The 25,114-nt window shown below is 39.3% G+C and overlaps 4 protein-coding genes across 4 annotated transcripts; all 4 read left to right on the top strand.

The window, feature by feature from the left end:
• Positions 1-4,817: 4,817 nt before the first annotated feature.
• LOC137975463 (protein phosphatase 1 regulatory subunit 3D-like) lies at positions 4,818-6,206 on the top strand. Its single transcript, XM_068822589.1, has one exon. The coding sequence runs from the start codon at positions 4,921-4,923 to the stop codon at positions 5,593-5,595; it is 675 nt and encodes a 224-aa protein (XP_068678690.1). The 5' UTR covers positions 4,818-4,920; the 3' UTR covers positions 5,596-6,206.
• A 1,693-nt stretch (positions 6,207-7,899) lies between these two features.
• On the top strand, positions 7,900-10,791 carry LOC137991228 (protein phosphatase 1 regulatory subunit 3C-like). The gene has a single exon (XM_068836343.1). It carries the CDS (start codon positions 8,555-8,557, stop codon positions 9,161-9,163), a length of 609 nt encoding a protein of 202 aa, XP_068692444.1. The 5' UTR covers positions 7,900-8,554; the 3' UTR covers positions 9,164-10,791.
• Positions 10,792-17,953: 7,162 nt separating this feature from the next.
• LOC138010333 (protein phosphatase 1 regulatory subunit 3D-like) lies at positions 17,954-18,526 on the top strand. The gene has a single exon (XM_068857253.1). It carries the CDS (start codon positions 17,954-17,956, stop codon positions 18,524-18,526), a length of 573 nt encoding a protein of 190 aa, XP_068713354.1.
• A 4,293-nt stretch (positions 18,527-22,819) lies between these two features.
• On the top strand, positions 22,820-24,477 carry LOC137975454 (glycogen-binding subunit 76A-like). The gene has a single exon (XM_068822579.1). It carries the CDS (start codon positions 22,903-22,905, stop codon positions 23,437-23,439), a length of 537 nt encoding a protein of 178 aa, XP_068678680.1. The 5' UTR covers positions 22,820-22,902; the 3' UTR covers positions 23,440-24,477.
• The last annotated feature ends 637 nt before the right edge of the window (positions 24,478-25,114 follow it).

Here is a 25,114-nt window from a genome sequence, read left to right as displayed (position 1 = left end):
GGCCTGTAAAGTTTCGGGACTTTCTGAGAAATGGCCCCCAGGTCACTCGAGATGAATTCACAGCATGACAGGCTTTTGATATAGGTAATGATCTTAAGGTTTTATTTCTTCTCTGATTTTTTTTATGGTTGACAACAACGTAATGACAGAACTAACATGTGTTATTTCACTTTGGTGAAAGGCTGGTGAAGCAGTAACCCTCACATTTGCATGATCGGAGATCATGACCTTCACAGGCGCTCAGGCCAAAGTCACGCAAACGCTGAGGGGCTGCAAAAGAGACTAGACCATGAGGCATAAAATAAAGAAAACATGTTTTAGCATCTTATTGGAGAGTTTCTTCAAGATTCTCATACATTTTTTACATTGCATGACATCAAGCACCGTATAGGCCAACAAAGTCTTGCGTAAGCCTACATTGTTGATTACCAGAGCCCATTTTACAGTCCAGTTATGTCACGCGTGACCAGTATCTACAAGACTAAATGAACATTCAAATTCCTCTTGGAGCTTCTGGGATTTGAATGGAATCTTGAAGATTATTCTGAAAGTTGCTACGAAAAATGCACAATAGCTGAACAATAACTCATCAAACGCTTGAAATAGTTTACACTTTTCAAACACCGTGTTAGTTTACAATCAAATGAAGTTCATAGCAAACTATTTTCGACATTTGACATATCTAGGAAATATCCCCAGGAATTGAAAATCTTGAGAGCCAAAAGTTAAAACTTGCAAGCATTTGAATACTCAGTTCAAATTTCAAAACACTGGTCACCCATGTTATTCTTGACTGTAAGAACCTTTAATTCATATAATTAGTGTCTCATTCTTTCCGTACTACTGATCACATGATAGAAAAGCAAGGGTTACTCAGAGTATCTGTTCAAGAAGGCATTAGATTCTGGGACCAAAAGCAACTTAGCAGAAATCAGAGATTGATACACTTGAAGAGGTGTCATGATCTTAATAACCAAACTGGTGATACAATTGCTTTTATGATTTTAGAGTTGCTCTTAGTCATAGCAGAATGAAATAATAATGTAAATCTTGTGATACGTATCTGAAACCCAATATCATTTGACATGTTAATTATGGCTAGCAAAATACTTTAATATATTGTTAACAATTTTGTGGTCAACAAACAGTTAATGATCAATCATGCACTTGTCATCACCTGTGAAATATAGCAGGGATATGTCTAGTTTGTGGACACAATCTGGAAGCAACAAAATGTGCATCCATGGAGGTCTCTTTTGTTCTGTAACAGTAATATGCATTATCTGACTTGTAAATATATTTATTTTTCATAAATAAAAGTGCAAATGTGATGAGATATTTTGTAGATGATTCTGGTGACACAACTTTGAGTAAATCTTATATCAGGTAGCTTGTAATAGAGATACTTGATTTGGAATTGGAAGAATAATATGACATGGGAAAAATATCTGGTCCAGTTCAATTTCACTGCATCTACATCCAATTCCAAATGTTTTAAAAAATGTTAATAATAGTTCTACTTCTGTCTGAATGATTGAGGAATCAGAATTTTCGAACAACAAGAGACCTACCAGACAAAAGGCTAACGTGGCTTGTCCACTCTTGAGCACTTGTTGCTCTGTGTGTGGTTGTGTGCATGCAAATCCACAATAATTTATTATTTTGGTGTAGTCTCGCACACACACCACTGACCTAGTAACACTGCTGCCAACTGACTGCTAAGCACTCAAATTTCAGAGTGTAAGGAGTGTCAGTAATCATACACACGAATGAAACATCAGGAGTACATACAAGAAACACTCTGATACATGTAATATATACAATATGATCGGCAAATCTGTAACACTTGTACAAATTTGAAGGCTAAGCTAACACAGATCTGATGCGAGTATTGTATATGAGTTATTCAATGTCAGCATTTAAGAAGTGTTAATGTACACTAGGTATTTTTGGTAATTCAAGACATTTTAACAGGGAAAATCGAAAAAACGTTTATGTAAATAAAGAGAAATCTGTATCAGAAATACAGATGTTGGTTAATAAAACATTTTTTTTGTTTTCCCATCATGAATTATTAATAAGTTTATAAGGGTACAAACAAATACTTGATTAAGCAATAGAACACTCTTTGCATGTTTACATTATAGCCTCATCTAAACATGAGGGGGAGTTGGAAGAATTCGAGACAGTTATGCAAACCCGAGACGCAGTAGAGGGTTTGCATAACTTTTATCAGATAGTAAAGCTGTTGGTGATTATTATTATTATTATTATTATTATTATTATTATTATTATTATTATTATTATAGTAGTAGTAGTAGTATCATCGTTGTTATTGTTGTTGTTGATAGGCTGTATACATACCGCATGCATCCAGGGACTGAGAATTATCTCTATACAGCCAAATCCCAGAAAATAGAATTAATGACACTTCAAAGGGCAAAATCAGGTCATCAAAACAAAAATAACGGGAGAGTATATATTTGACTTCCAATTTCATTTCACTCTTTTTACTTTTTCTTATGGCTTACAACTTACGACGAAAGTGAGGAAAAACCCACTTGCTAGATTTATGTGCACAGACTATCGCTTGTAAGGTTTTATAATTTAATTTGAAAGGATACTTGACAGCTCAGTGAAAATGAAGACAGCTCAGTGAAAAATAAAGATAATCTTATTGTATCAATTTCTATTTCCTGCCACTTATGCATCAAGGTTAGACACAAACCCTAATCTGATTTAAAAAAAAACCACCAACACTTGGGCAAGGAGAATTAATTTTTGAAGTGAGGTTGAGCAATTTTCTTCTTCGTTTGATTTTTGAGAATCAGTTTGAATACTTTTTTCTTATCACAAGCTACAATAATATATTTTCCTTTCTCTGCAAATGTTTATACTTACAGTGCTTCCACAGTCTTTCTTGTAGTTTTGGTTTTTATTTTTTCCAAGACTTCTTCCAATTGGGAATTGCCCAATTATTATTCCCCCAACTCACTCCAATAAAAAAACTCAATCCCCTTATCATCTTGTGTCATTAAGAGTTTGCCATTTGAAGGAATCATAGCTAAACTGCAGAATACCTCTCCACTTACTTGCATATGAATGGCGTGTATTGTCATATGCTTCATTCTTCAAAGGATGCAGCCACAAGAACACAATAGTGGCCGGCTATTCTGCAGTTACTCTGGCATACTATCTGGAAAGGTATTGGTTTTATATACGCCTTTAGTGCACAGTTTTTGAGACACTCTAAAGGAAAAACAAATTATTGTTATTGCTGACCTTAATCCTACACAGCACAAAACATTTCTGGGTTGCACACAAGAAAACAGAAATCAATCAGACAGGAATGTAATAAAGTAATTGAGGACAAATTTAACACTTCTGACTCCCTCAACAGATTTCTGAATGTAGCAGTGGATGGTTGGAGACGGCTCTTGGTCACTCCATGTTTTTGAATACTATCAGCATTCAAGTGTGTCTGTATTTGTCTTGATGCTTGGTGACAATACTAACTACATATTGTATTGCTACATTTAATGTTACATTGGAACATGCAGAAATCAGGCATTTTGAAAAGTGTTATAGGCGTATTATAAAAAAAAAGATTCAATCGATGACTCTCCTTACGTCACTTCGTTTGCATGAAGTTACAGCAGCACTGTAGGAAGTAGAAGCTTTGTTTGTATCCTAACTATAGCCTTATCCCTGACTGAATTCATTGAATACTTCAATTTCCGATGTCCTAAAGGACTTCGATTTTCCAGCTTCCCACGAGCCTTCGCGCCATGTTTATGTTTTTGGCTGGGCATAATTGTTTTCTTAACCAATGAAAACGTCCCTACCTGATGAAGCAGAAACAGTCCGAACTGTCACAAGTCAAAAGGGACTTCGCCGAGTGCTGGAACATGTAGATGTAGATGTAGAAATATCCGCGCTATCAATGATTTAAATGTCATGTCAATCCTTCAACGAAGCACTCCTTTTCCCAGCGTCACAACCAGATGACACTGAGAGCGATCTAATTTTCGATCATCGCAGAACATTGGAACAAATGCCTCCAGTTCGCATTTATCATTGTACACGATGACCACGGAATCACAGCATTTTGCGTGAAAACTCTGAATTGAAACGAAAAAAGACAGCAAGAACTTAACTGTATCCCAGGCTTGAAGGAATTTCACATTTTTGAAAGACACTTTCGTTAACTCGTGTGACGAAAGTGAAGTCCATCAGCTGTAACTCGAAGCAGCTTTGCGGAAACAGCAGTAAAAGTGATATTCGAATTTTATTGATTGTTGTAGCTCTTTTCACTGAAATATATTTTTGACCAGCCTCCATTCTTTATTTATTTAATCTTATTTTTTTGGCTTCTGTAATCTGAAGAGATGGCCCCGGATTCCGGATTCCGGTTGCTTACTTCCATACGCCCTTCATGAAGTTTAATAATAGTTGTCGACCATGTGATTGAACCATGAAAACTATGATGGCCTTACCTGCACTTGTAATAATTGGCTGCAGAGTACGGGAAGTTTTACAAACATACCTTTCGATATAGTTTTTACGAGCTTTATTAAAAAGTGCACCTTAAAAAGAGATTTGTTCCCTTCGCTTGAGAAAGAAAAAGAAAGCGCAAACCCATTAATTTAACTCTATTACAGTAAAGGAGTAAAAAATAACAGCTGGTCAGGATTCTTAAGAAGGAACTGTTTGTATCTCCTGACAGTTTGTATTTTTTTACAGTGCATGATCCCTACGATCCCAGATTCCTGACTCTGCTTCAATTCTTTTCTTTGGACATCATGACGTCATTCTCGCCGGCTGAACGAACATGCGACGAGTCACGAATGGCATCCTCCGTAAACAATGCTTTGGCTGAAGGGCTGTATGGAAAAAGTTCATTAGTTTAACGTACAGTCCATGTTAAAAACCAACCTTGATTGTAACAACAACTCTTTGTGTCTCTGCGCTGACGAAAATGACAAAGTAATGGGAATGAAGGAAGAAAGTGGCAATTTAGCGCAGACTTCGTCTCCAGATAGTTTATCGCCCAAGCGCCATGTTCATTTCGCTGATTTCAATGGTCAGGACCTCGTTTCTGTTAAGTTAATCACGCCAGCAAATAGCGAAGAAGACCTCTCGGGCTGTAAATCGTCTGACAGCCTAAACCAAATTGCATTGCCATTACATTTTAAGCGGTTTCGATGTTGTTTTACGCAACCAGTCACGGAGGAGAGATATGCGGAGCGCGTGATGGAGAGAAATGTTTGTTTAGAAAACGCTGTTTTTTACGGCTTTTCGATGACAGGAACTGTGAAAGTAAAAAACATTGCCTTCGCCAAAGAAGTCACCGCCAGATATACTGTCGATGGTTGGAAAAGTTATCGAGATGTGTGGGCGGATTACGTCCCGAAATCATCAGATGAAGAAACGGACAGGTTTCAGTTCAGGATTTCAATCCCTCCAGATGTGGAAATCGGGAAAAAACTTGAGTTCGCTATACGGTATCGTGTGGCGGGTAAGGAGTATTGGGACAACAATTTTCATCGAAATTATTGTGCAGAATGTTTTCTTCACGCTATAGTGGATAAATAATATGCTCGACGGAGCCACAAGGTTGGCATGGAACTAGACCACGGAGCTTGCCAAACGTCTGGCTGGTGATTAAGGATTCGATTTTCCTCAAGAAAGTTTGCAAAGTAATGTATTTTTTTGCAAGGAAATCGAAGCAGAGTCTAAGAATTTGTAATGCCCCAACATTTTACTTCGACTATGCTAGATGATTTGACTAGGTCCCATGTCTTCACCGATGTAAAACTAAAATGATCGATCTAGTCGGGCGATTTTATTTTCAAAATATTTTTGAATGATCTCTTAAACAAGAAGTATTTCCTGTTAAGTTATTATCAAGACCAATGTTTTTGGCCACATGTAAGGTAAGATAATTATGCGACCGGAATATCTTTGTTTTGATATTAAAATTTGAAACTGTATTAAATCTACTCTGGAAATTGTTATCGATGCTTAGTAAATTTGTAATTATAAGACTTTTGAAAGACTTTTGGGTTTGCACTTTAGTGAATTTGTGCTTCTTCCTCAATCAAGTGTAAAATTAGAAGAATTCGATAAGTTTCAGGGACCAAAGTGAAAATGTCATTGCTACAATAAAATATTTGGGTTGTTCCTTTAGGACACTAGAAAATTAACTCTCTTGCGTCTTGTCTTTGCGTTTTACTCTTGTCCGACGTAGCATGGCCGCACTTTCATTCAGTTTCACTTGAAAATACTTCTCCCTAATTTCAACAAAGAAATTATCCACGAACACACGATTTATAAGTTGTTTCGCAATTTAAGTTCTTGTTTGCCAAAACACCAGACAACGTTGGAATATTCATGCTTTACTTTACGACCAGTGGTATGTCTGCTGGCATCACGTGACAAGCATCCAGTTCAGCATTAAAATTTTAAAATTGCTCAAAATTTGTAATTTGGGTAAAACGCGCCGTACTTCACCAAGGGTTTTTGCGAATTTTTTTGCATATTTCTCATTTGGTCACGTAACTATGCGTGACCTTTCAAAAGGTCGTTTTAGCCCTCTCCTCCTCCTCAGGAAAAATCGTGAAAGAGTTTTTCTGAGGATTGGGACAAGCTGTACACAGGCTATCGCTTTTGCGTAAGATTTGTTCACAAAAATCCACGATACCATGGAAACCATAGTTTCGTGTATCCTCAAATTTTCACTACAGAGGTTCCTGCTGTTTTCCATGATCAGTACTATGGCATTACTCTGAATTAAATTAGGGTCACAAACTCCTGCGCTTCCGTGACGTCATATGAAAATGAAATTTGGCTTGGAATGTAGTGATTAAGTGTCGTGACCGGAACAAATTGGTAAAAACGCCCGTGGTATATAGAAGACTCTAAGTATGCCAAAAATTGACGTTTCAACGGAGACGGGATGCGGAATCACAGACGAAGGCAAACAATGAGAGGATGTTTGTGTTCTGATAGAGTGAAAACAAAAAAGGTCGATAACATTGTCTCCATTCAACGTTGATTGAAACCTAAAACAAAGGCGGCTTGGCTGCTGAATCCCCATATATTAACGAAGTCGCCTGTTTCAATAAGTCGATCAATATTCTCTCCTAAGCTGCGTGGCAATCGCTTCAATTTCCACGGGTTTTAAGAAAACCATTTGAAAAGCCCTGGGATTTTCGATTTTTGGCGACGCCCTGCTACGAAACCGGCGCAAACAATTGTTGCGCAATCCAATTTCTCTCAGCGGTGAATAATTTAGCCCCCGGGGCTAAATTAGAGGATTCATGCCTGTGATTCGAAAGAATTTGCACACATTGCTGTCTTTTCGCATCACATACGGGGACATATCATATCAAACGCAAAACGATGGCTCGTAACTTAGCACCCGCTGCATTGTGTGCGTCTCAGTTTGATTGACCAATCAAAATAAAACATGATTTTCATAAAAAAACGTGCGAAGGAACATGCATTCTTCAACAAACAGGTAATTTGAATATTCATATAATCATTCAGATAGCAATCCAAAAAGCCATAAATTGTACACTATTTCCCAAAGGAAACAAATATAATGAAAGAAATTTCGCGGTGAACTAAAAATATAACTCATAGTTAATTAGATTATTGTCTTTTTCCTGGTGGCCAGTGTACCAAGCATTTTTCTGCAAGCGTGGTCAACGGAAACGTAAAAAAATGCATTTTTCCAAAAAGAAGCATACTGGAACGAAAATATTAATTGTAATCCGCAATGCATGTAATCTGTCACGAATTTTATACATCCCTTATCAATGACGTCATGATAAATTTTGTCTCTGTGACGTTTTCCGGTCTAAATTTGCATGCTTCGTCCGCCAGACCGTTTTGTTGACCAGGTGATTTGACAGCAAAGAATCTACATGCGGAGAATCATGGGAGCAATTTTTTCGCAGGAAAACAACCTTTATCTCAGCAAAGTCTGAGATTTGCTGTAAAGGCACTTTAAATTATCATTCCTTGCTGAATACTAGTATAAAAAGTTTTGTTTTGAAGTTCGTGGTCCTTGCCACGAGTTGTCGTGACATGTGGCTTGACCCCATCGCATTTGTCAAAACAACTATATAAACGAACTCGACATCGGTTATTGGTGCCCAGATATACCTCGTTAGCGCACGGTAATTTTTAAGCGCGTCGCAGGAAATATTTGGCCCGGACTGCCAAGACAGAAACTGCAGAGAGGTGAAAGACTTTGCGATGTTTGTAAGTACTGTTGTTAACAATTGTAACGCAAGGCTTTTATGAGCATTGCTAAAAGTGACTCTTCTCGGTGGTTAAGACAGTTTCTGCCCTCGACGCGTGGTCATTCCGGAAAACCGAAAATCGAACTGATTTCTTTGCTGCGTTTCACCAAGTTCACTCGCGTACATAAACGCACCGTGACCGCCGACGTTCGTCACGCGAGGTGACACACTTCAAAAGACGGTGACACTGGATCGCGACTGCGCGTTTGTACTTTGATCATCAACTTGAAAACCAAACAGGCATGAGAGCAGATGCACAGCAAACAAGCTCCATGCAAGCCAGCCCGACTCCAGGCTCCAAAAAAGTGTGCTTTGCAGACCTCGTGGGCCTCAAACTCGAGTTTGTCAAAACAATAACTCCATGTAGTAGTGAAGACAACCTGACCGGTTTGGCCGGCGTCGTCAACAGATTACAGAGGAATCACTGCGATATCAATGGCAACATCCTCCTTAGGCAGCGGACGAAACGTTTACTACCGTGCTTTGTTAACCCGTCTAAAACGGACGGTTTCATGCGGCGCGTCTTTGACCAGAATGTGTGTCTTGAAAACATTGCTTGCGAGAACTTTGTTGTAACTGGACTTATTCGGGTAACAAACTTATCATACACAAAGGAAGTGACTATTCGATTCACATTTGATAACTGGGACTCCTATCGAGACAGTTGGGCCGATTACATGTCTTCTCTCTCTGACGGCAAAACCGATAAGTTCACCTTCCGTATAACCGTTCCTTGTGACTTTGAAGTTCATCGATTTATGAGCTTTGCAATCCGCTACAGAGTCATGAATCAGGAGTTCTGGGATAATAATGACACTAAAAATTACCATGTGCAGTGCTTAGATGTGTAAAAACTTCCCTGCTTGAACGTTTCTGAACTCAGAAATCCAGATCTATCCAGCCGGAGAAGAATCGATAATCGATCCCATCCGCGTACAAGAGAAGATTGCATTTGCCGTTTACCCTTTCTCTCTCGATGAGGACAAAACGACGACCAACTCGGTGTTTTCCTGAGTTTGTGAGCTTCTATAATTGTCTATAGAACCGTAAAACGAAATTAATGGTTGCAATATCAACTGAGAATTCCATGAACCTGAAAGGCACACACTTGTTCATTAAGACAAAAAAATGGAAAATTACCTTTCATGTTTAATAATATTCCGGTATTTGGCAAACATGTGTTCGAAAAACATCAAAATCCACCACATTCACGGTTGTAAAATAAATAGGAACAAAAATCGATCGGAAGTAACCATGTCAGTTATTTGAATCTCAAAACATAGCAAACTCCAAATATATCGTTTTAAAGACGGATACCGTTGTCGATTGTTCAAAGGGCATTTGGGATTAGAAAGGGATTTAAGATCGAAGAAAAGATCGTAGAAATTAAAAGAAAGTGAATTCTTTTGAATTGAGGAAAATGCGAATGATGTTAGACCGACCGTCAAAGATAAATGTATTATTATATTAATTAACTCCTTTGGTTCAGAGGAGATATTGCTTTTTTGAGAATTTAGATGTAGCACATTTGAGTTCATGTAATTTTTTTAGTATGAAGTAATGAATTTTCACCGAATGACTGATAAATATTTTAGCTGAATAGTGGTTATGCAATCAATGGAAGATAAAATGCAGAATAAATGTACAAACAACGCAAAACAAGGACTATTAACCCCACTATTTTCTCCCTACCATTTTCAGTGTTGTTTTTGGTTTTTTGCTTTTGTTTTTGCTTTTTTTATGGCTTTGCTAGCAAAATGCGAAAAAGCTTGTTTTACTTGCTGCATAAATGATCGGAAAATTTGTCGCATAACACAAGAAGAAGTAGTTTTAAAATGGCCGGCACTATATCCTTGCAAATCTCTGCAGCAGTCTATAATTTACCGGCAAAGGTCCTCTTTTTTTCTAATTTTGAGACTGCAGTTCGTAAGGAGTTGAGACCAGAACAAAAACTAGAGCTTTCACGCACAGATCACAGCAACATAAATTATATAACCAATAGCCCTTTGTCGGTTATCTTCGTCTGCTACGTATTCATTTTTCTTGTGGACGATGAAATGACAAAACCGGCTCAGAAATAAATTTATAAGAGGAGAAGATCGGCTCTGAATTTCATAAAACGGGTGGATTCATTCTAAACCTTGAAGCAGTCTGCGACTCCGTTCCTATGAAATTCTAAATGTGTGAAATTAAACTGCAAAAGAGATTCTCGGTACAATCATTGACTGACAGCCGAGAAAGAGTGAAACTGTCAGCTGAAACATTGTACGGTTTTTAAACTAATGGATAGAGTTATAAGAATAGTAAGCCAAAAGATGTAAAACTGTTAAGTTGAATGATAGCTAAATGCGGTTGAGTTTAGCTTACAACAGAATACATGATGAACTGCCATTCAGGCAAACACTTGAAAATCGTTGACAGGCGTCGCTTTTAGGAAAAGCCATTTAGTCTACTGAAGAATTTTAGACGAGAAATAATTAAATGTTCTCCAGCGATAATACTATTTGAAATAACTTGAGCAAGATTCAAGTTTTTATAGGAAAACCGTCTGGCCTCATTCTATTTAAAGTGAACAATATAAAAGAGTTCCGATTCTAAATGTTCAAACTGCTTAGACTGATTTTAACTTATCATTGCAACATTTTACTACAATATATCACCGGAGAAAGACACGTGCCGTACACATAACAATGAATGGAGTTTACGAGTTTTCTTCAGTAGAGAAAATTACGTAGCGCTTTCACGAGAGCTGACAACTTGCTCAGTCAAAACAATTTTGTTTGCAACCGATTGGAGTGTCATTAATTGAGAGAATTGACGCAAGTAGCCTCGGCTGTTATGGTCTTGGCAATGCCACATTTAATTGGAATCTCAAAGTTACAAGAGTTTTGTTGTTGCATTCATGAGCAAATTCTCAGAGCTATTATCACGAGGTTGCCCATATACAGGTTTTCATGCAATCTGCTAATGGATGAATCAACCATCAATCGAAAGAGCGCCAACAAAAAGTCAGTCAAGATAGATAGATAGTTTAGATAGATAGATAGTTTTATTAATACTATTTACTTTACAGCCAAAAGGCTGAAATGCGTAAATTACAAATTTAAAAAACCTATACCTATGTCAAGTTCCCCAGTCAGCTGCGAAAGACCTAAATAATCTTCTATTCGTTTTAAAGGATATGCTCAAGACACGAGCTTCTAGCTCAGGAAGATATTTTAATCAGCCAGTGTTCGTTTGTTTGTGAGGCGACACTGATCAGGCCAGGTGAAAAGATCCTACACAAATGCATACCTCGAATGCTTGTACTATCCCCTATATTCAGCTGATAAAATCAGAGTATAAAGCCAAAAAGCGTTTGACAAGTAGTCGCTTTATGGTCTTTTTCTGTAATTCTCGATCTTTAAATTCTTTACGTCTTTCTAAATTCAAGCCCAGGCTCGTCGACATATAGAAATTAGAATGGAATTAATTTGTAGAAGCAAGTGGCTAGATCGAACTCTGCATACTTAATTTACTGAAAGTTCTCAAAACTTGAGGGCGACACCGAAAGTGTTTATACGTTTCACATGTATTGCCGGTAACTCACTGCGATACATGACAATATCATGCATAATTTTGCCATGATAATAATTTGGCTTAAACCAAATCAGAAGCGATACAAGCATGACAGCATGGCTGCATGGTAAAGTTAACTGGTTATCCGGCAAACATAATAATTGACATTGCACTACTAAGAAACAGATCCTTCAAAACGTTGTTTCTTGAGACTCAAATAAAAGTTTTTTTAACAAATTTTTATTAGTCTGGGCTGTACGAGTGAATTTACTCTCAAGTTAGCAGTTAATCTATTTTGGTCAAAAGTCTAGATAGAGCACCATAAATTTCATTATCTTGTGTTGGCAAATGGTCGGTTGCTTATAGATTCTGTTTTTTTCACAAAAATTCAAGATTTTACCTCGCTGTTTGTCGAGTGATATCACGCAAACTCGGTGTTATTCAGTGGTGATTAGAAGAAACTTGCTTGAAAAGTCAGTTATCAGTGAATACAATGCTGGTCTTTCCATGTTGAAATAATTATTATTGACTGAGAATTAAGTATTATAAGTATCAAGTTCACTAATCGTTTTTAAGCCAAATCATGGTAAGTCGCTTGATCTTGTCAACAGAATTTCAGATGCATTGCTCAAGTTGAATTTATTGGAGTGAGAATTATAAGGAGAAAAAGTGATGTCCTTAACATAGTGTCAGTGGCTACAAATAAAGAAAATCGAACTCAGTATTGTGCAAAGTGGACAATGTCCAAACCATTTTCAATCAGATGAAGCAACGGAATTAATAGTATACTGATGATGAGAATGATGATAAATGGTCTAAATGAGCCAATAGGTTTTCCAGTCGTTAAGAATTGGGACTGACACCATTGAGTAGATCGGCTAGAACAGCCCATTATCTTTGGGTCTTTCTGCAGGTACCGGAAAGCATTGTGTTTTTGTTCAGTTGGGATTACGGTCTTTATTTGGAGTTGTTTTGTTTTCTGTTTTTTGTTTCTTTTGTCTTACGTAAGTTCTGCTCCGGGACCTGCAGAAGCTGTCAAGCTGCCCAATCTTTACGATCACTCTGGCGGTGACATGTACAGAACGCGATACCTAAGGTGTGAGCAGTAGACCATTTAAAAGTCGGAGCCTACTCGAAGGGAATATTTACCGCCTCTCGGTTTTGTAGGACGTTCAAGTGACAAATTTGTTTTTAAACTGAAAAGCTTCATTCACTAGTATAGTCAGTCAGTTGATCTATTCTTAGTCACCAAAACATAGGCCGTCCCCTCTTTCATCAGTTTTCAATGGTACCTGGAATAAACTTTAACTGATCGCTTCGCTGACCTGATTACTTTAAGATTCTTGTTTTCCGTGCTTTCCATTTCATGTTCATGTTCTTCTTTTTCCCTCCTCTCATTGAAGATCTTAAAAGATACAGCCAGGGTTCGTGGTAAAACAAAGTGATTTAATTTTCATTTCTTGCGTTCAGCGTTATCCTGGCATGGTGAGAATACTGAATAAGAAAGATCTTTTTTACTGGACCAACAACAAAATTCTATATTTGAAAAAGCAACTTCTTTCCCTCAGATACCAATCTTGCTCATATAAAGCCTTGTTTCTTCACACACCTGCTCCTCCTCCTCCTCTTCCTTAAACACCTTCCTCTATCTCTTCCCTACCCCTTTTTCTCTCAAACACAGCTTTTTCTCCTCAGGTATCACCCTCTCTCTCCCTCAAAGACAATTCTTCGCCCTTAAACACTAGCTTCTTTCCCAGTTCAAGTTGAGTTTAGTTAACTCCATAACCTATGTACTAGGAAAAAAAAGATGGCACTGCTGAGAGTTTACAAGACAAACCAACCTCGACAAGATTAGGAGGGAGAGAACTGAATTATTAAGGGTAAATTCAGAAGCGGGTCAAACCTTGGTGGTTAATCCAAAGCGAATGAAAAATGCCATAAACACCAAAACAATAATACTCATTAGAATAAATAGTCTTTCTTCACCTAAGGCCCTGGAGTTTAAAAACTTGTAAATCAAGTACCACAAAATTATTTACGAACATTTTAAGAAGGCAGAAGAACATGAAACAATCTGTAGTTTAAGGTTTCCCATTTGCAATTTACTAGCTATAAAGTGACTTTTGCATATCATAGTCGACGTCTCATCCAGTATTACTGCCAGGCTGGGGATTTTGCATTGCCCTTCTGCATTAGTGCCTGTCTTGTGCATCCTCCAACCAACGTTATTTGTCCTCTTATCTCTTAATTACCGAGTGGTCATGATTTTCTGATGAGTTTTCTCTTTATAACTTCCTCTAGCATTCCATGCTCAGAGGTTACACTTACTTCCCTCCTGCCTCAATCATTTGTTAGCCGCTCTTTTAAACTCACTGTCCGTTCGTTTACCTTTCCCCACCTTTCCTCAAAGCCCAAATTTCACAACCATACAGAACAGCACCCCAGAAAATGTTTTTTGCAAACTTCACTTTGGTCCTCAAGCTTAGATCTTTTGACTTTCACGCCTCTGACATATTTGCAAGAGTGCCTCTGGTTCTATTCTGATTTGATGTCTGTCAAGCTTTTGCCTTCAGGGGTGATGAAAGCCTGGTCCAGGGAACTAAATTTTCTTTATATTTTTAAGTTCATCGTTCATGATTTTAATCTTTCCATTTCCATGTACAGTCATGGTGGAGGTGAAGAGCTACTTATGTGAAGACCTATGTCTAAGATTTCCCGCCTGAGGTGGTCTGCTATGTTTGTTATCTCCTCCTTGTTGTTAGCACATTCATTAGGGTTGTGTCATCAGCATATCGGATATTCAAGATCGCTTGTCGTCCTTTCCAGTTCATTCAGGAAGAGTTTACTCGTCGTCACCTCCACCATGATCATTTCCCCAACAGCATTGAGAAGTGATTTAAATCAATCACCCTTGCCATTTCAATACCTTTTCAAAGGGAAAGGGTCCTTTGATCCTGTACTCAAACCACACCAATTGCATTATCACACAGCTTTAATTTTAACCGTCCAGATTAAGTGTTGTGAAACGACAAAACTCTTTGTGAGTCTTCCACAGGGCATCATGGTCTACAGAATCAAAACCTATAGAATACTGTCCACAAACAAAAACCATAGTTATTCATTGTCTTGCATTTCGACAACTTTCTGGATTAAATTTCTCTCAATTAAGATTGCATCTGTTGTCCCCTTACCAGGGGTAAAGCCAAATTGTTCTTCTGCAGTCTGAGGTCCAAGGTAGTAGTAGTAGTAGTAGTAGTAGTAGTAGTAGTAGTAGTAGTAGTAGTAGTAGTAGCTACTAGCACTAAGCAGTAATAGTAGCAGCTAGTAGTAGTAATAGTAGTAGTAATCATGGGTAGTTAGTAGCAGTAGCAGTACTGAGCAGTAGCAGTAGTAGTAGTGGTAGTAATAGTAGTAGTTGTAATAGTAGTAGTAGTAGTAGTAGTAGTAGTAGTAGTAGTAGTAATAGTAGTAGTTGTAATAGTAGTAGTAGTAGTAGTAGTAGTAGTAGTATTAGTAGTAGTAGTAGTAGCAGTAGCAGTAGCAGTAGCAGTAGTAGTAGTAGTAGTAGTAGTAGTAGTAGTAGTAGTAGTAGTAGTAGTAGTAGTAGTAGCAGTAGCAGTAGTAGTAGTTAATTGTCGAGGGCTTCGATCCCAGAGTATTGTGATGTACAATAGATAATTTTTATGTTGTCTAAGCAATGTTATTATTATTATTTTTATTATTATTATTATTATCAGTAGTAGTAATAGTAGCTAGTAACAGCTAGTAGTAGTAATAGTAGTAGTAGTAGTAGTAGTAGTAGTAGTAGTAGTAGTAGTAGTAGTAGTAGTAGTAACAGCTAGTAGTAGTAGTAGTAGTAGTAGTAGTAGTAGTAGTAGTAGTAGTAACAGCTAGTAGTAGTAGTAGTAGTAGTAGTAGTAGTAGTAGTAGTAGTAACAGCTAGTAGTAGTAGTAGTAGTAGTAGTAGTAGTAGTAGTAGTAGTAGTAGTAGTAGTAACAGCTAGTAGTAGTAGTAGTAGTGGTAGTAGTAGTAGTAGTAGTAGTAGTAGTAGTAGTAGTAGTAGTAGTAGTAGTAGTAGTAGTAGTAGTAGTAGTAGTAGTAGCAGTAGTAGTAGTAGTACATGTAGTAGTAGTAGTAATTAATTGTCGAGGGCTTCGATCCCAGAGAAAGTCAACAGAAACTTCGACCCTGTTGCTTAAACCGCAATACAAAATAAGCAACAATATTGATTGAACTGATTGTTTGATTGATTGGAAATCGCAGGCCACTGATTTCAGGTTAAAGACTTGTATTACCTCGCCATTGAAACACCCCGGGGAAGCGAGAGAAAACAAGGTGTCCAGAGCTAGGCACAAAACCAACGACCCTGGGATTGGGAGTTCGGTGAGCTAACCACTACACCCAGAAGCCCATGAAATCGAGCCTCTAACTGGCAGCGTTTACACTTCCCCATAGGGGCTTTTCAGGGACAATGAAATACAACGAAACGAGGGAACAGAACAAGAACAACTGTTAAGAATCCCAACTGGCCGGGGGCAAACCATGCAGTTGGCTATTTACAAGTGCAGCTGGAAAGTTGAACCAGGGACTACCAGGAACAAATTCGACGAGTGGTCAGGACGGGACCTGACGGCTTAACATCCACTCGGTTTCACGACTCCGAAACCGCGTCAAAATCGATGCGATTTGGAAGTGTTAGAGAGTATTTTGTTCCCTGGCACTCATCAAAGACGAATGCAATGCAAATTTCCTGCTAAAATAGTAACCGCATTCAAACCAATGCAGTTTACACGACAGATGGACCCGTATCGTTTTACTGAAATCGACCGGGTTTCGGTAATAGTCTCGAATCGGTGGCGTAACCGCTTCGAAAACGATGCGGTTTACACAAATGAAACCGCGTTCGTGTAAATGCTGCCTCTGTCTATACTAATTTCTTGAGAGTACATTTATTTTTAGACCGCTTTTCCCGGAAAAAGTGTTATGTTTTTCACGGCGAAACGCGAAAAAGGACATATCAGCGAGATGCATGTTTGTTGGGTTATATGAAGTAAGTGAATGGTACTGTCATAGCTCTGTTTTGATTGGGCTTTCACCTCGAAACCCGGGTTTTGCTAAAAGCAGGCCCGCGGCCCAGCGGCCCGCGGCCCACGGCCCGCCACGGCCCAGCGGCCCAGCGGCCCGAAGGCCCAGCGGTCCGCGGCCCACGGCCCGCGACGGCCCGGCGGCCCGGCGGCCCGGTGGCCCGGAGGCCCCCACAGTTTTGTTGCCTAGCGGTAAATCCACTCGCATGCTCAGATTTGCATCGGGTTTGGGCGCGCAAATGAAAGACGGTGAGTTTGAATTCGTTTACCATTTTAATAATCATTTCAATCCTTTTCGATCCTTTCTTTCGTTGCATGTTGCTAAGTGAAAAATGTTGTCATTCTCTGATGTGTTCGTGTGTTTACAACAACAAACAGAAACAAGGATTCAAATGATTAAAATGGTAAACGAATTCAAACTCACCGTCGTCCATTTTGCACGCCCAAACCCGATGCAGATCTGTGCATGCGCGTGGATTTACCGCTGGACAGAAAAACCGTGGAAAATGACGAGTGGGCTACCGGGCCTCCGGCCGCCGGGCCGCCGGGCCGTGGCGGGCCGTGGGCCGCGGGCCGCCGGGCCGCTGGGCCGTGGCGGACCGTGGGCCGCGGGCCGCTGGGCCGCTGGCCTGCTTTTAGCAAAACCCTCGAAACCCCTATGAGATGCGTTCTTTTAATAACTCTACTCGAGAAAAAGTTGACTCTGAAGCCCAGCATGAAAAATAGAGTCGCTATTTGCTGCACCACAGTTTGCGTAGGATCGGAAAAAGCGCAGCGACTATTTTGTCCTCTATCGATTCTGTTTTGTTTTCATTTGTATTTATTGTTTTCTCCACCAATCCAGAGGGCCGTTGTAAAACGCTGTGTATTTATCTTCTTGTAAACACTCTTGATGGCAGATGAAAAACAAAATTTCCCAAATTCTACACACAGATGCAGATTGCTGAACGCTACCCACCTGTGACCGGTTTAAAGTTAATCACAAATTTGGCGGAAAAATGATGAATGGCCCGAGTATAAACAACTGCACTCCGACGCAACCGATCAAGAAAAAGGTATCTTTTGCAGATGCTGCTGGCTTTTCGCTTGAAAACGTGAAAACTATTCCTCCATACAATGGAATAGACCAAGTACCTTTCTCCGCTGCCTCACTTATGCAAAGTAAGAAGCGAAGATTTAGATACATGTTCCCAACCTTTTTGGACCCGTGTCAAACAGATTTCTTCATGGAGCGAGTGGTCAAACAGAACGTTTGTCTCGGAAGCGTTACTTGTGATGATTTCGTTGTGACAGGCGTCGTGTGGGTGACAAACATAGATTATGTTAAAGAGGTGGCTGTGAGATTCACACTTGACGACTGGAATAGCTTCCGAGATGTGTGGGGATATTATTTGGATTCAAATGTGGACAAAAAAACAGAACAATTTGGCTTTCGTATTACAATTCCATTGGACTTTCAGGTCGGTTTGACGATGCAGTTTGCGGTTCGCTATTGTGTCGCTGGATATGAATTTTGGGACAATAACATTGGAAGAAACTATCATCTTCAGTGCCTCGAAATTTCTGATTAATGAACTTTTTCGCCTCAAGAAAATGACTGGAGTATAAAAATGTTATTTGGCGTATATCTTTAATTTATATTTGGTAACGCCAAAAGCTAATTATGCCAATTACCCAGAGCGTTGTTGTCTGAAGCGTGCTCTGAGCATAACGTACTTTGGACTCGAACCAAAGGTCATAAGTTCAAAACCTAGATTAATGCATCTTAAAAGACAAGAGTGATTTGGCCGCCCAAGGTAAAATCCCAAGAGAACTGAACATTCAACTCAAAGACGAACGAGGAGACGGACAGGGTGAGACCACGTGGTTCGACATGTAGCGAGATCTTATCCGGCCTGCAGTAGAGTAATCCATAAGTTTTCTTAGGTGAGCAGATATTCTTGCGCAGTATGCGCCGCTGCGAGGTTCTTAATTAAACATTCCACCTGTGTCTGTTCTGGTATTCGGATAGGAATTATTGTTGTCACATAAGTTAACTTTTATGACAAAAAATAATTTTGCATTTATAGCATTTGAAAGTTGAGTACAAAGTTATTATTTCCCCCGCCCATTCTCGAGTGTGTCTAAGAGTCGCTCGGTATCGCACGACTCGTCGGAGCTTAATTAAGAGAAAAAGGAGGCTGCAAGCAGTCTAACTAGAGTTCGCTTTCACGAAGGGGTCTCGTCTCTGCAAATGAAGCGTAGTAAAAAGCTTTTAAAAGTGTCGCGCTCGAAAAACCAGACACTTTTTGTGCAGGTTTTTCAGTATTGTCGACATTATCGCTAGAGCTCTAATTGGGGACACTGTAAACTGAAATGAACGATTGACGCAAATCAGGTCAAACGTTAGTTTTTGAGGAGAGGGGAAAACCGGAGTACCTGGAGACTGAAAACCTCCCTGTGCAGAGTAGAGAACCAACCAACTCAACCCACGTATGAGTCGAACCCAGGCCACATTGGTGGGAGCCGAGTGCTCTCACTACTGTGCCATCCCTGCACCCCAGCGTCTCTTTAATTCAGCCGTTTCACCTTTCAACTTCGTAAAAAGAACATTGTGTTTCCTCTCCGCAAATGTGAAATCTGTGAGATACTAACAGGGATCCAAACATTCTGCATCCAAGTTCCTCATTAACTGATTCCATGAGAATTCCGACAAACTATAAAAGGAGTTTCTTCGATCTGTATCCTTCCCGGGTAATAAAACTCGCTTTCTTCGTGTTCACTGCTGCCACTCATTTTATGCCGTCCAAAATAGCCGTCATTTTAGTATTCTTTTGTTTCATTACAAATTGGCCCTTTTGGCCTCGTTCACGGTTAAATTTTCTTTTGAATTTTACGTTTGAAAGCGAGGCAAAAAGGGCCAATGACGGCTATGATCTGGGATAAGGAGTATGCTACTCTAGTGGGTCTGGGTAGCCTGTGTACATCTACATCTACAGCTACTTAATTAAGGAATAGAAAACTTTTTTCCTATGTTTGCATAGCCTGATATAAACACGAGAGGGGTTGCATAACTGTCTCGAATTCTCCCAACCCCTCTCGCGATCTTGTGTTTATATCAGGCTATGCAAACATAGGAAAAAAGTTTTCTATTGCTTTTATAAAATATTTCTCAAAGACAATTCAACAAATGGTTTTTTCACTTTTTGATTGAAACAGATTTTCTTGACACACGCTCATATTTCCTACCAACCAATCAAAACGCGCGTCTGACAATACATAACCAATCAAAATTCGTGAGATGTCACAGCCGTGTTTACATACTCTCATCTAAACACAGCTATTGACCAATGAGAGTGCACGTACTATCCTAATTATTTTATAAATGTAGAAAGAGGGTGATAAACGGCTTCATTTTCATTCAACGTTCGCAGGGATGGCACGGCACAGTGGTGAGTGACAGCACTCGCCTCCCACCATTGTGGCCTGGATTCAATTCCTAGACTCGGCGTCTTATGTGGATTGAGTTCTTGTTGGTTCTCTACTCTGCACCTAGAGGTTTTCTCAAGTTACTCTGGTTTTCCCCTCTATTGAAAAACCAACATTTTACTTGATTTGCGTTAATTGTTGGTTTCAGTTTACAGTGTCCCCGATTAGCGCTCCAGCGCTAGAACGACTTGACACTTAAATAACGTTCTTTCCCTTTCCTTTGCCTTTTCCTTTGTTTCCTTCGTTGCCACTTTAATGCAAGCAGGAGCCTTACTGATGCAAGCTTGTTTTTTCGTGTAAACTGACCGTGATTATTTTTACAAACAGTTTTAGTGCTTACATCGACCCATCCAGCGTAAACGCCTCCAGGCGTCTTGTTCAAGGCAAAAAACACGAATGCTATTGTTTTTTTAGTGTATGGCAAATACCAAAGCGGCAAACAATAGCGTATCCTGCTGCCGGATATCCTTGTGCTGGTTCGTTAGCAACCTTTCTAATTAAAACGTTTCAAACGGATAAAAAGTGTAATGAGCCACCAGCCCTCCCCTCCCTCCCTTCACCTCGAAAGTCTCGTTTATTTTGAAATACGTCAGTGAGACTGTGCGGGGAGGGATCCGGAGATAGGGTTTAGTAGTGGACTGTTTCGTGGTGGAACGATGGTGACCGGATACTTCTTTTTAACTGATCTTCAAGAGAGAGTTTGTGTCAAGGCACGTTTTTATTAGTTCCCGCCACCTCTCTCGCGTGACGTTTCCGTCGCGCGCCACCTCTCCTTCTTACTATTTCTTAAAATTGACGGTTAGATAAAATAGATTTGGATGTCGTAAATGTCCTCTTGTGATTATACTCTTGTCAATAAAATTATCTTAGAGGCTTTTCAACTTGAAAACCGCAAACAAGGTATGACAGATTCACTTGTATCGTCATTTCCGATAGCCGATATGGGCACTTTGGTGTTGTTTTCAACTAACTGAGTTTTGTGTAATCCCATCTTTTGTGCATATGCAAAGCTCTGATGTGTTTTGCACACGATAAAGCTCATCTCCTGTAAATTCATGAACTTTCGCACGATCGTAATAAACAGACTGAAAAATATGTAAAGGTGACAAGCAATTAAGCATTTCCTTCTTTCAAAACAAATATTTGTTCGAAATTCCCGAGTTGTTTTGTTAACAACACCCCTTTAATATTGCTTTCCACAAACCGCAAATGTATGTATATCGCGTCTTGTTTTATCCCACTTACTTCATGTAGCACGGAAGCTAGATTTTTACATGTGGACAGGTTTAGGTGTTTTTCTTTTCGTTGTTACTTAAATAGCTGGCTCAGTTAAAAGCAAATCCAGAAATTTTTTCTTGTTGCAATATACCTGCTCCTGCACCTTTTTTGCATTTATCGAAGCATGAAGAATGTTGCGTTTAAAAACAATGAGAAATAACGAAAATTAAGCACAGCGAAGTCTGTATGTATTGCACTGAGGTTTTTCGACTGACTTGCAAGCATCTAAGCTGGGAAATCTTTTACCACACAAAGAATTAGAGGGCCATTAGGTCAAGACGTTAACCTCATGTCGCCCTTTCCAAATGTTGTAAACAACTTAAGCTGGGTCGAAGTCCCCAGCAAAGAGGCTAAAAATGAGATGGCTGGAGTGGGAGAAGATGAGTGGGTGTCAGTAGGGCTAGGTGAGCTGAAAACGAAATATGTATAATCCGCATCCGCAAGATTCAAAATATCCTTGTAAGGTCAATTGCACTCTTGGAAGCCCTCACTTTTGTGGTGGTTGTCGGGCATTAATTTTTTCAGTATTAGCCGTTACGCCAACTTTCACCGCTTAGTTCCCTATAAAGTCGATGCTCCTGAGCCGGAAGGAAAGAGAACTTGTATCAACATCATGAGTCCATCGATTTTCTAAATTATCGATGAAGAAGCTACTGAAATCAGAAAGATCATTCAAACAAAATGACGAAGCAAAACATGACGCAACAATAAAAGCGCACTGTACTTTTAATGAAAGCATTGCGCTTATCTGACCCTCCCGTCCCTGGTGACGTAATCACGGTGATAACGTGATATCTTTAATACACTCCCCCACATTAATTCCTTTTCCTTTTATAGCCATCTCTGCTAAATGCGGCTCCTCCACTTGAACTTTTATGAAATAAACAAGTCAAAGAAAGCCTACAGTTGTCATCATCGGTTCTCACTACCGAAATTCTTTGTTTTTGAAAGTAGACTTTCACCAGGAAGGAAGGATTTGCTCTAGCCTGCGTAGCTAGTGGTATTTTTGGCGCGAAGAATGAGGAGGGAGGGGCGCTGGGACGCAGGCTGGGTAGTTGTTTACTCACGTGCCATCACGTGCACAAGCTGGGCTGCACACGTATTCGCGGTAATAATATGCAGCGATAATTAAAAGCAAGGTAACGTCACACGCAATCCAGCGTAAAAGTCACTGTAAAAGGGCTTTATTGATGGACTTCTCATGGGGAATAAGAAACGTGTTACTTTCGCTGATTTTCTGGGATTTTCACTGGTTTCAGTGTTAGAGATCGACCCTCGGAACAAAGATTCGGATAAACAGCTCTGTCACTCTTTACGAAGGCAACAACGAAATACTGCATCCCAACCAAGATACCTCACATGTTTGTTTGAGCAACCAGAAAAAAGGGACGATTTTTTCGACCGAGTTAAGAAAGAATACGTTTGTTTGGAAAGCGTAGTGTGCGACAATACCATGATTCGAGGATTTGTAAGAGTTCTAAACGTAGCTTACTTCAAAGTTGTCATTATTCATTACAGTGAGGACGGGTGGAAGAACATTCGACGTGAACAGGCTAACCATCTTTGTACTTCAATCGATGGATCAACGGATACATTTTTTTTTCGACTTCAATTTGCCTCTCACCGCAACGAAAAGTGTAAAATAGAATTTGCTATTTGTTACAGCGTCGACGGAAGAGAGTACTGGGACAACAACTTTCTGAAAAACTATCTTGTATGTTGTACTACTGAAGAGTGATTATATTTCCTAACACTACGTGCGTTCGTTCCGCACGACCGTTTACTACCGTTGCTTTCATCTCGTTAACAAAATCTTCTAGGAGGTCAGTTTTGTCACAGAGGTCAAACCTTTTACGAGCTGGTTAACTCTTCGGTTTGCAAACGAGGAACAATCTTCAACAAATTGTAAACAAACCTTTGTAGCGACCATGTTTACCAGCAGGACTGGGGCTATAATTTCATTGGGTTCCATCGATTTTGGGGAGTTCATCGATCCCAGTTAAAATTCAAGAGAAGAACAGTTTCTTTCATATTCCGTGAAATGATTTAACGATTTCTTTGTGGTTAGCGTCACTGTATGTTTAATGCCGAAAATTACGAAACTAATGTTGCGAAACGGTGTATAGTTAGAATCTCTCAATGCTAAACAGATTCCTCTTAATGAAGAAAATTTTAATCAAGAATATTTGTCAGGTGTGTCTGAAACATTTTGCTGCCTTACTTGACCCTGTGAACGCTCTTTTTAATTTTGAACACCATTAATTAAGTCCTCTACCCCGAAGCTAAGCCGCGCATTAGTTGCGGTTTTTGAAATTTAAAAGACCAATATAACAAACAGCCCTATTGAATATCAATATGGTGGAAAACTCTCACTGTACCAAGTTTCACGGATCAAATGGTAATATGACCTCTCGCCTTCACTGCCTTTTAATTAAATCAGCCGATAAATTTTCTTTATCTCATGCTTTCCATTAGTTTCTTTTCAGTTACTCTGGTTACTTGGCAGTCAGGCCATGATTACATAAATAACCTTCGTGACGAACACGTGCATCCGTTAAGTCGTTGTCAATCGGGATCAAAGTCTGCGTTTACAAATGCAAAATTGTATGACATTTTTCAGCCTCTTCGGGATATTTTCGTATGAATCTATTTTCAATATTTCTTTTCTTCAGGCCAGAATTTTTCCGCGCATGCCGAAGATCTTATTTTCAATTCAATATAGCCATTGCTGAGTTCCTGTTAAACCATATTATAAATAAACCATAGTGTTTCCGTTTATTATTGTTGGGTAATTTTTATCAAACATATATTGATTTCCTTCTTCGGGATCTCCCCTATCATAGCTATCGGAAACTTTGAAGGTTGAAAGAAAGACGTGGAATGGTGGACCGAGTCGCAATTATGTATAGGGCAAATGTTTTAAAATCATTAATCCGAGGAGAGTAAACGTGACCATGAATGAGTGAGTGCACTTAAAATACTTAAAACACTTAACTTGTATTGCACATGACTGGGAAACAAAAGTTCAGCTACTTTCAGTTTATTTTCCCAGTACTAAAATGTCTACAGATATTGAAATACCGTTGAACAAAAACTTGTTGTGCTTCCATGCACAAGAGCTCTCTGTATTTTTTGGTTACGTCACGCAACTAAAAGGAAAGGAAGGCATACCATTGGCACATGGAGTGTACGCAAGCGCAATAGTGTTTTAATTCGATGCTTTAGTTAGTAAAAAAATACATTATTTAGTCGGCCTTAGCCTCCTTCGCAGCCGTTTTTAGGCTTGGTTCGTCTTGTGGGGAGGGACGAACCGAGCCTAAAAACGGCTGCAAAGGAGGCTAACTTTAATATGCCAATTTAAAATTATGTAGCCAAGAGTCACCCAAGAGAGGAAGATTCACCCAAATTTGCTT

The sequence above is a fragment of the Montipora foliosa genome, chromosome 1 (assembly GCF_036669935.1).
Source record: "Montipora foliosa isolate CH-2021 chromosome 1, ASM3666993v2, whole genome shotgun sequence".
Lineage (NCBI taxonomy): Eukaryota > Metazoa > Cnidaria > Anthozoa > Scleractinia > Acroporidae > Montipora > Montipora foliosa.
Note: the sequence above shows the minus strand (reverse complement) of the source record. Positions and strands in the feature narration are given on the sequence as shown.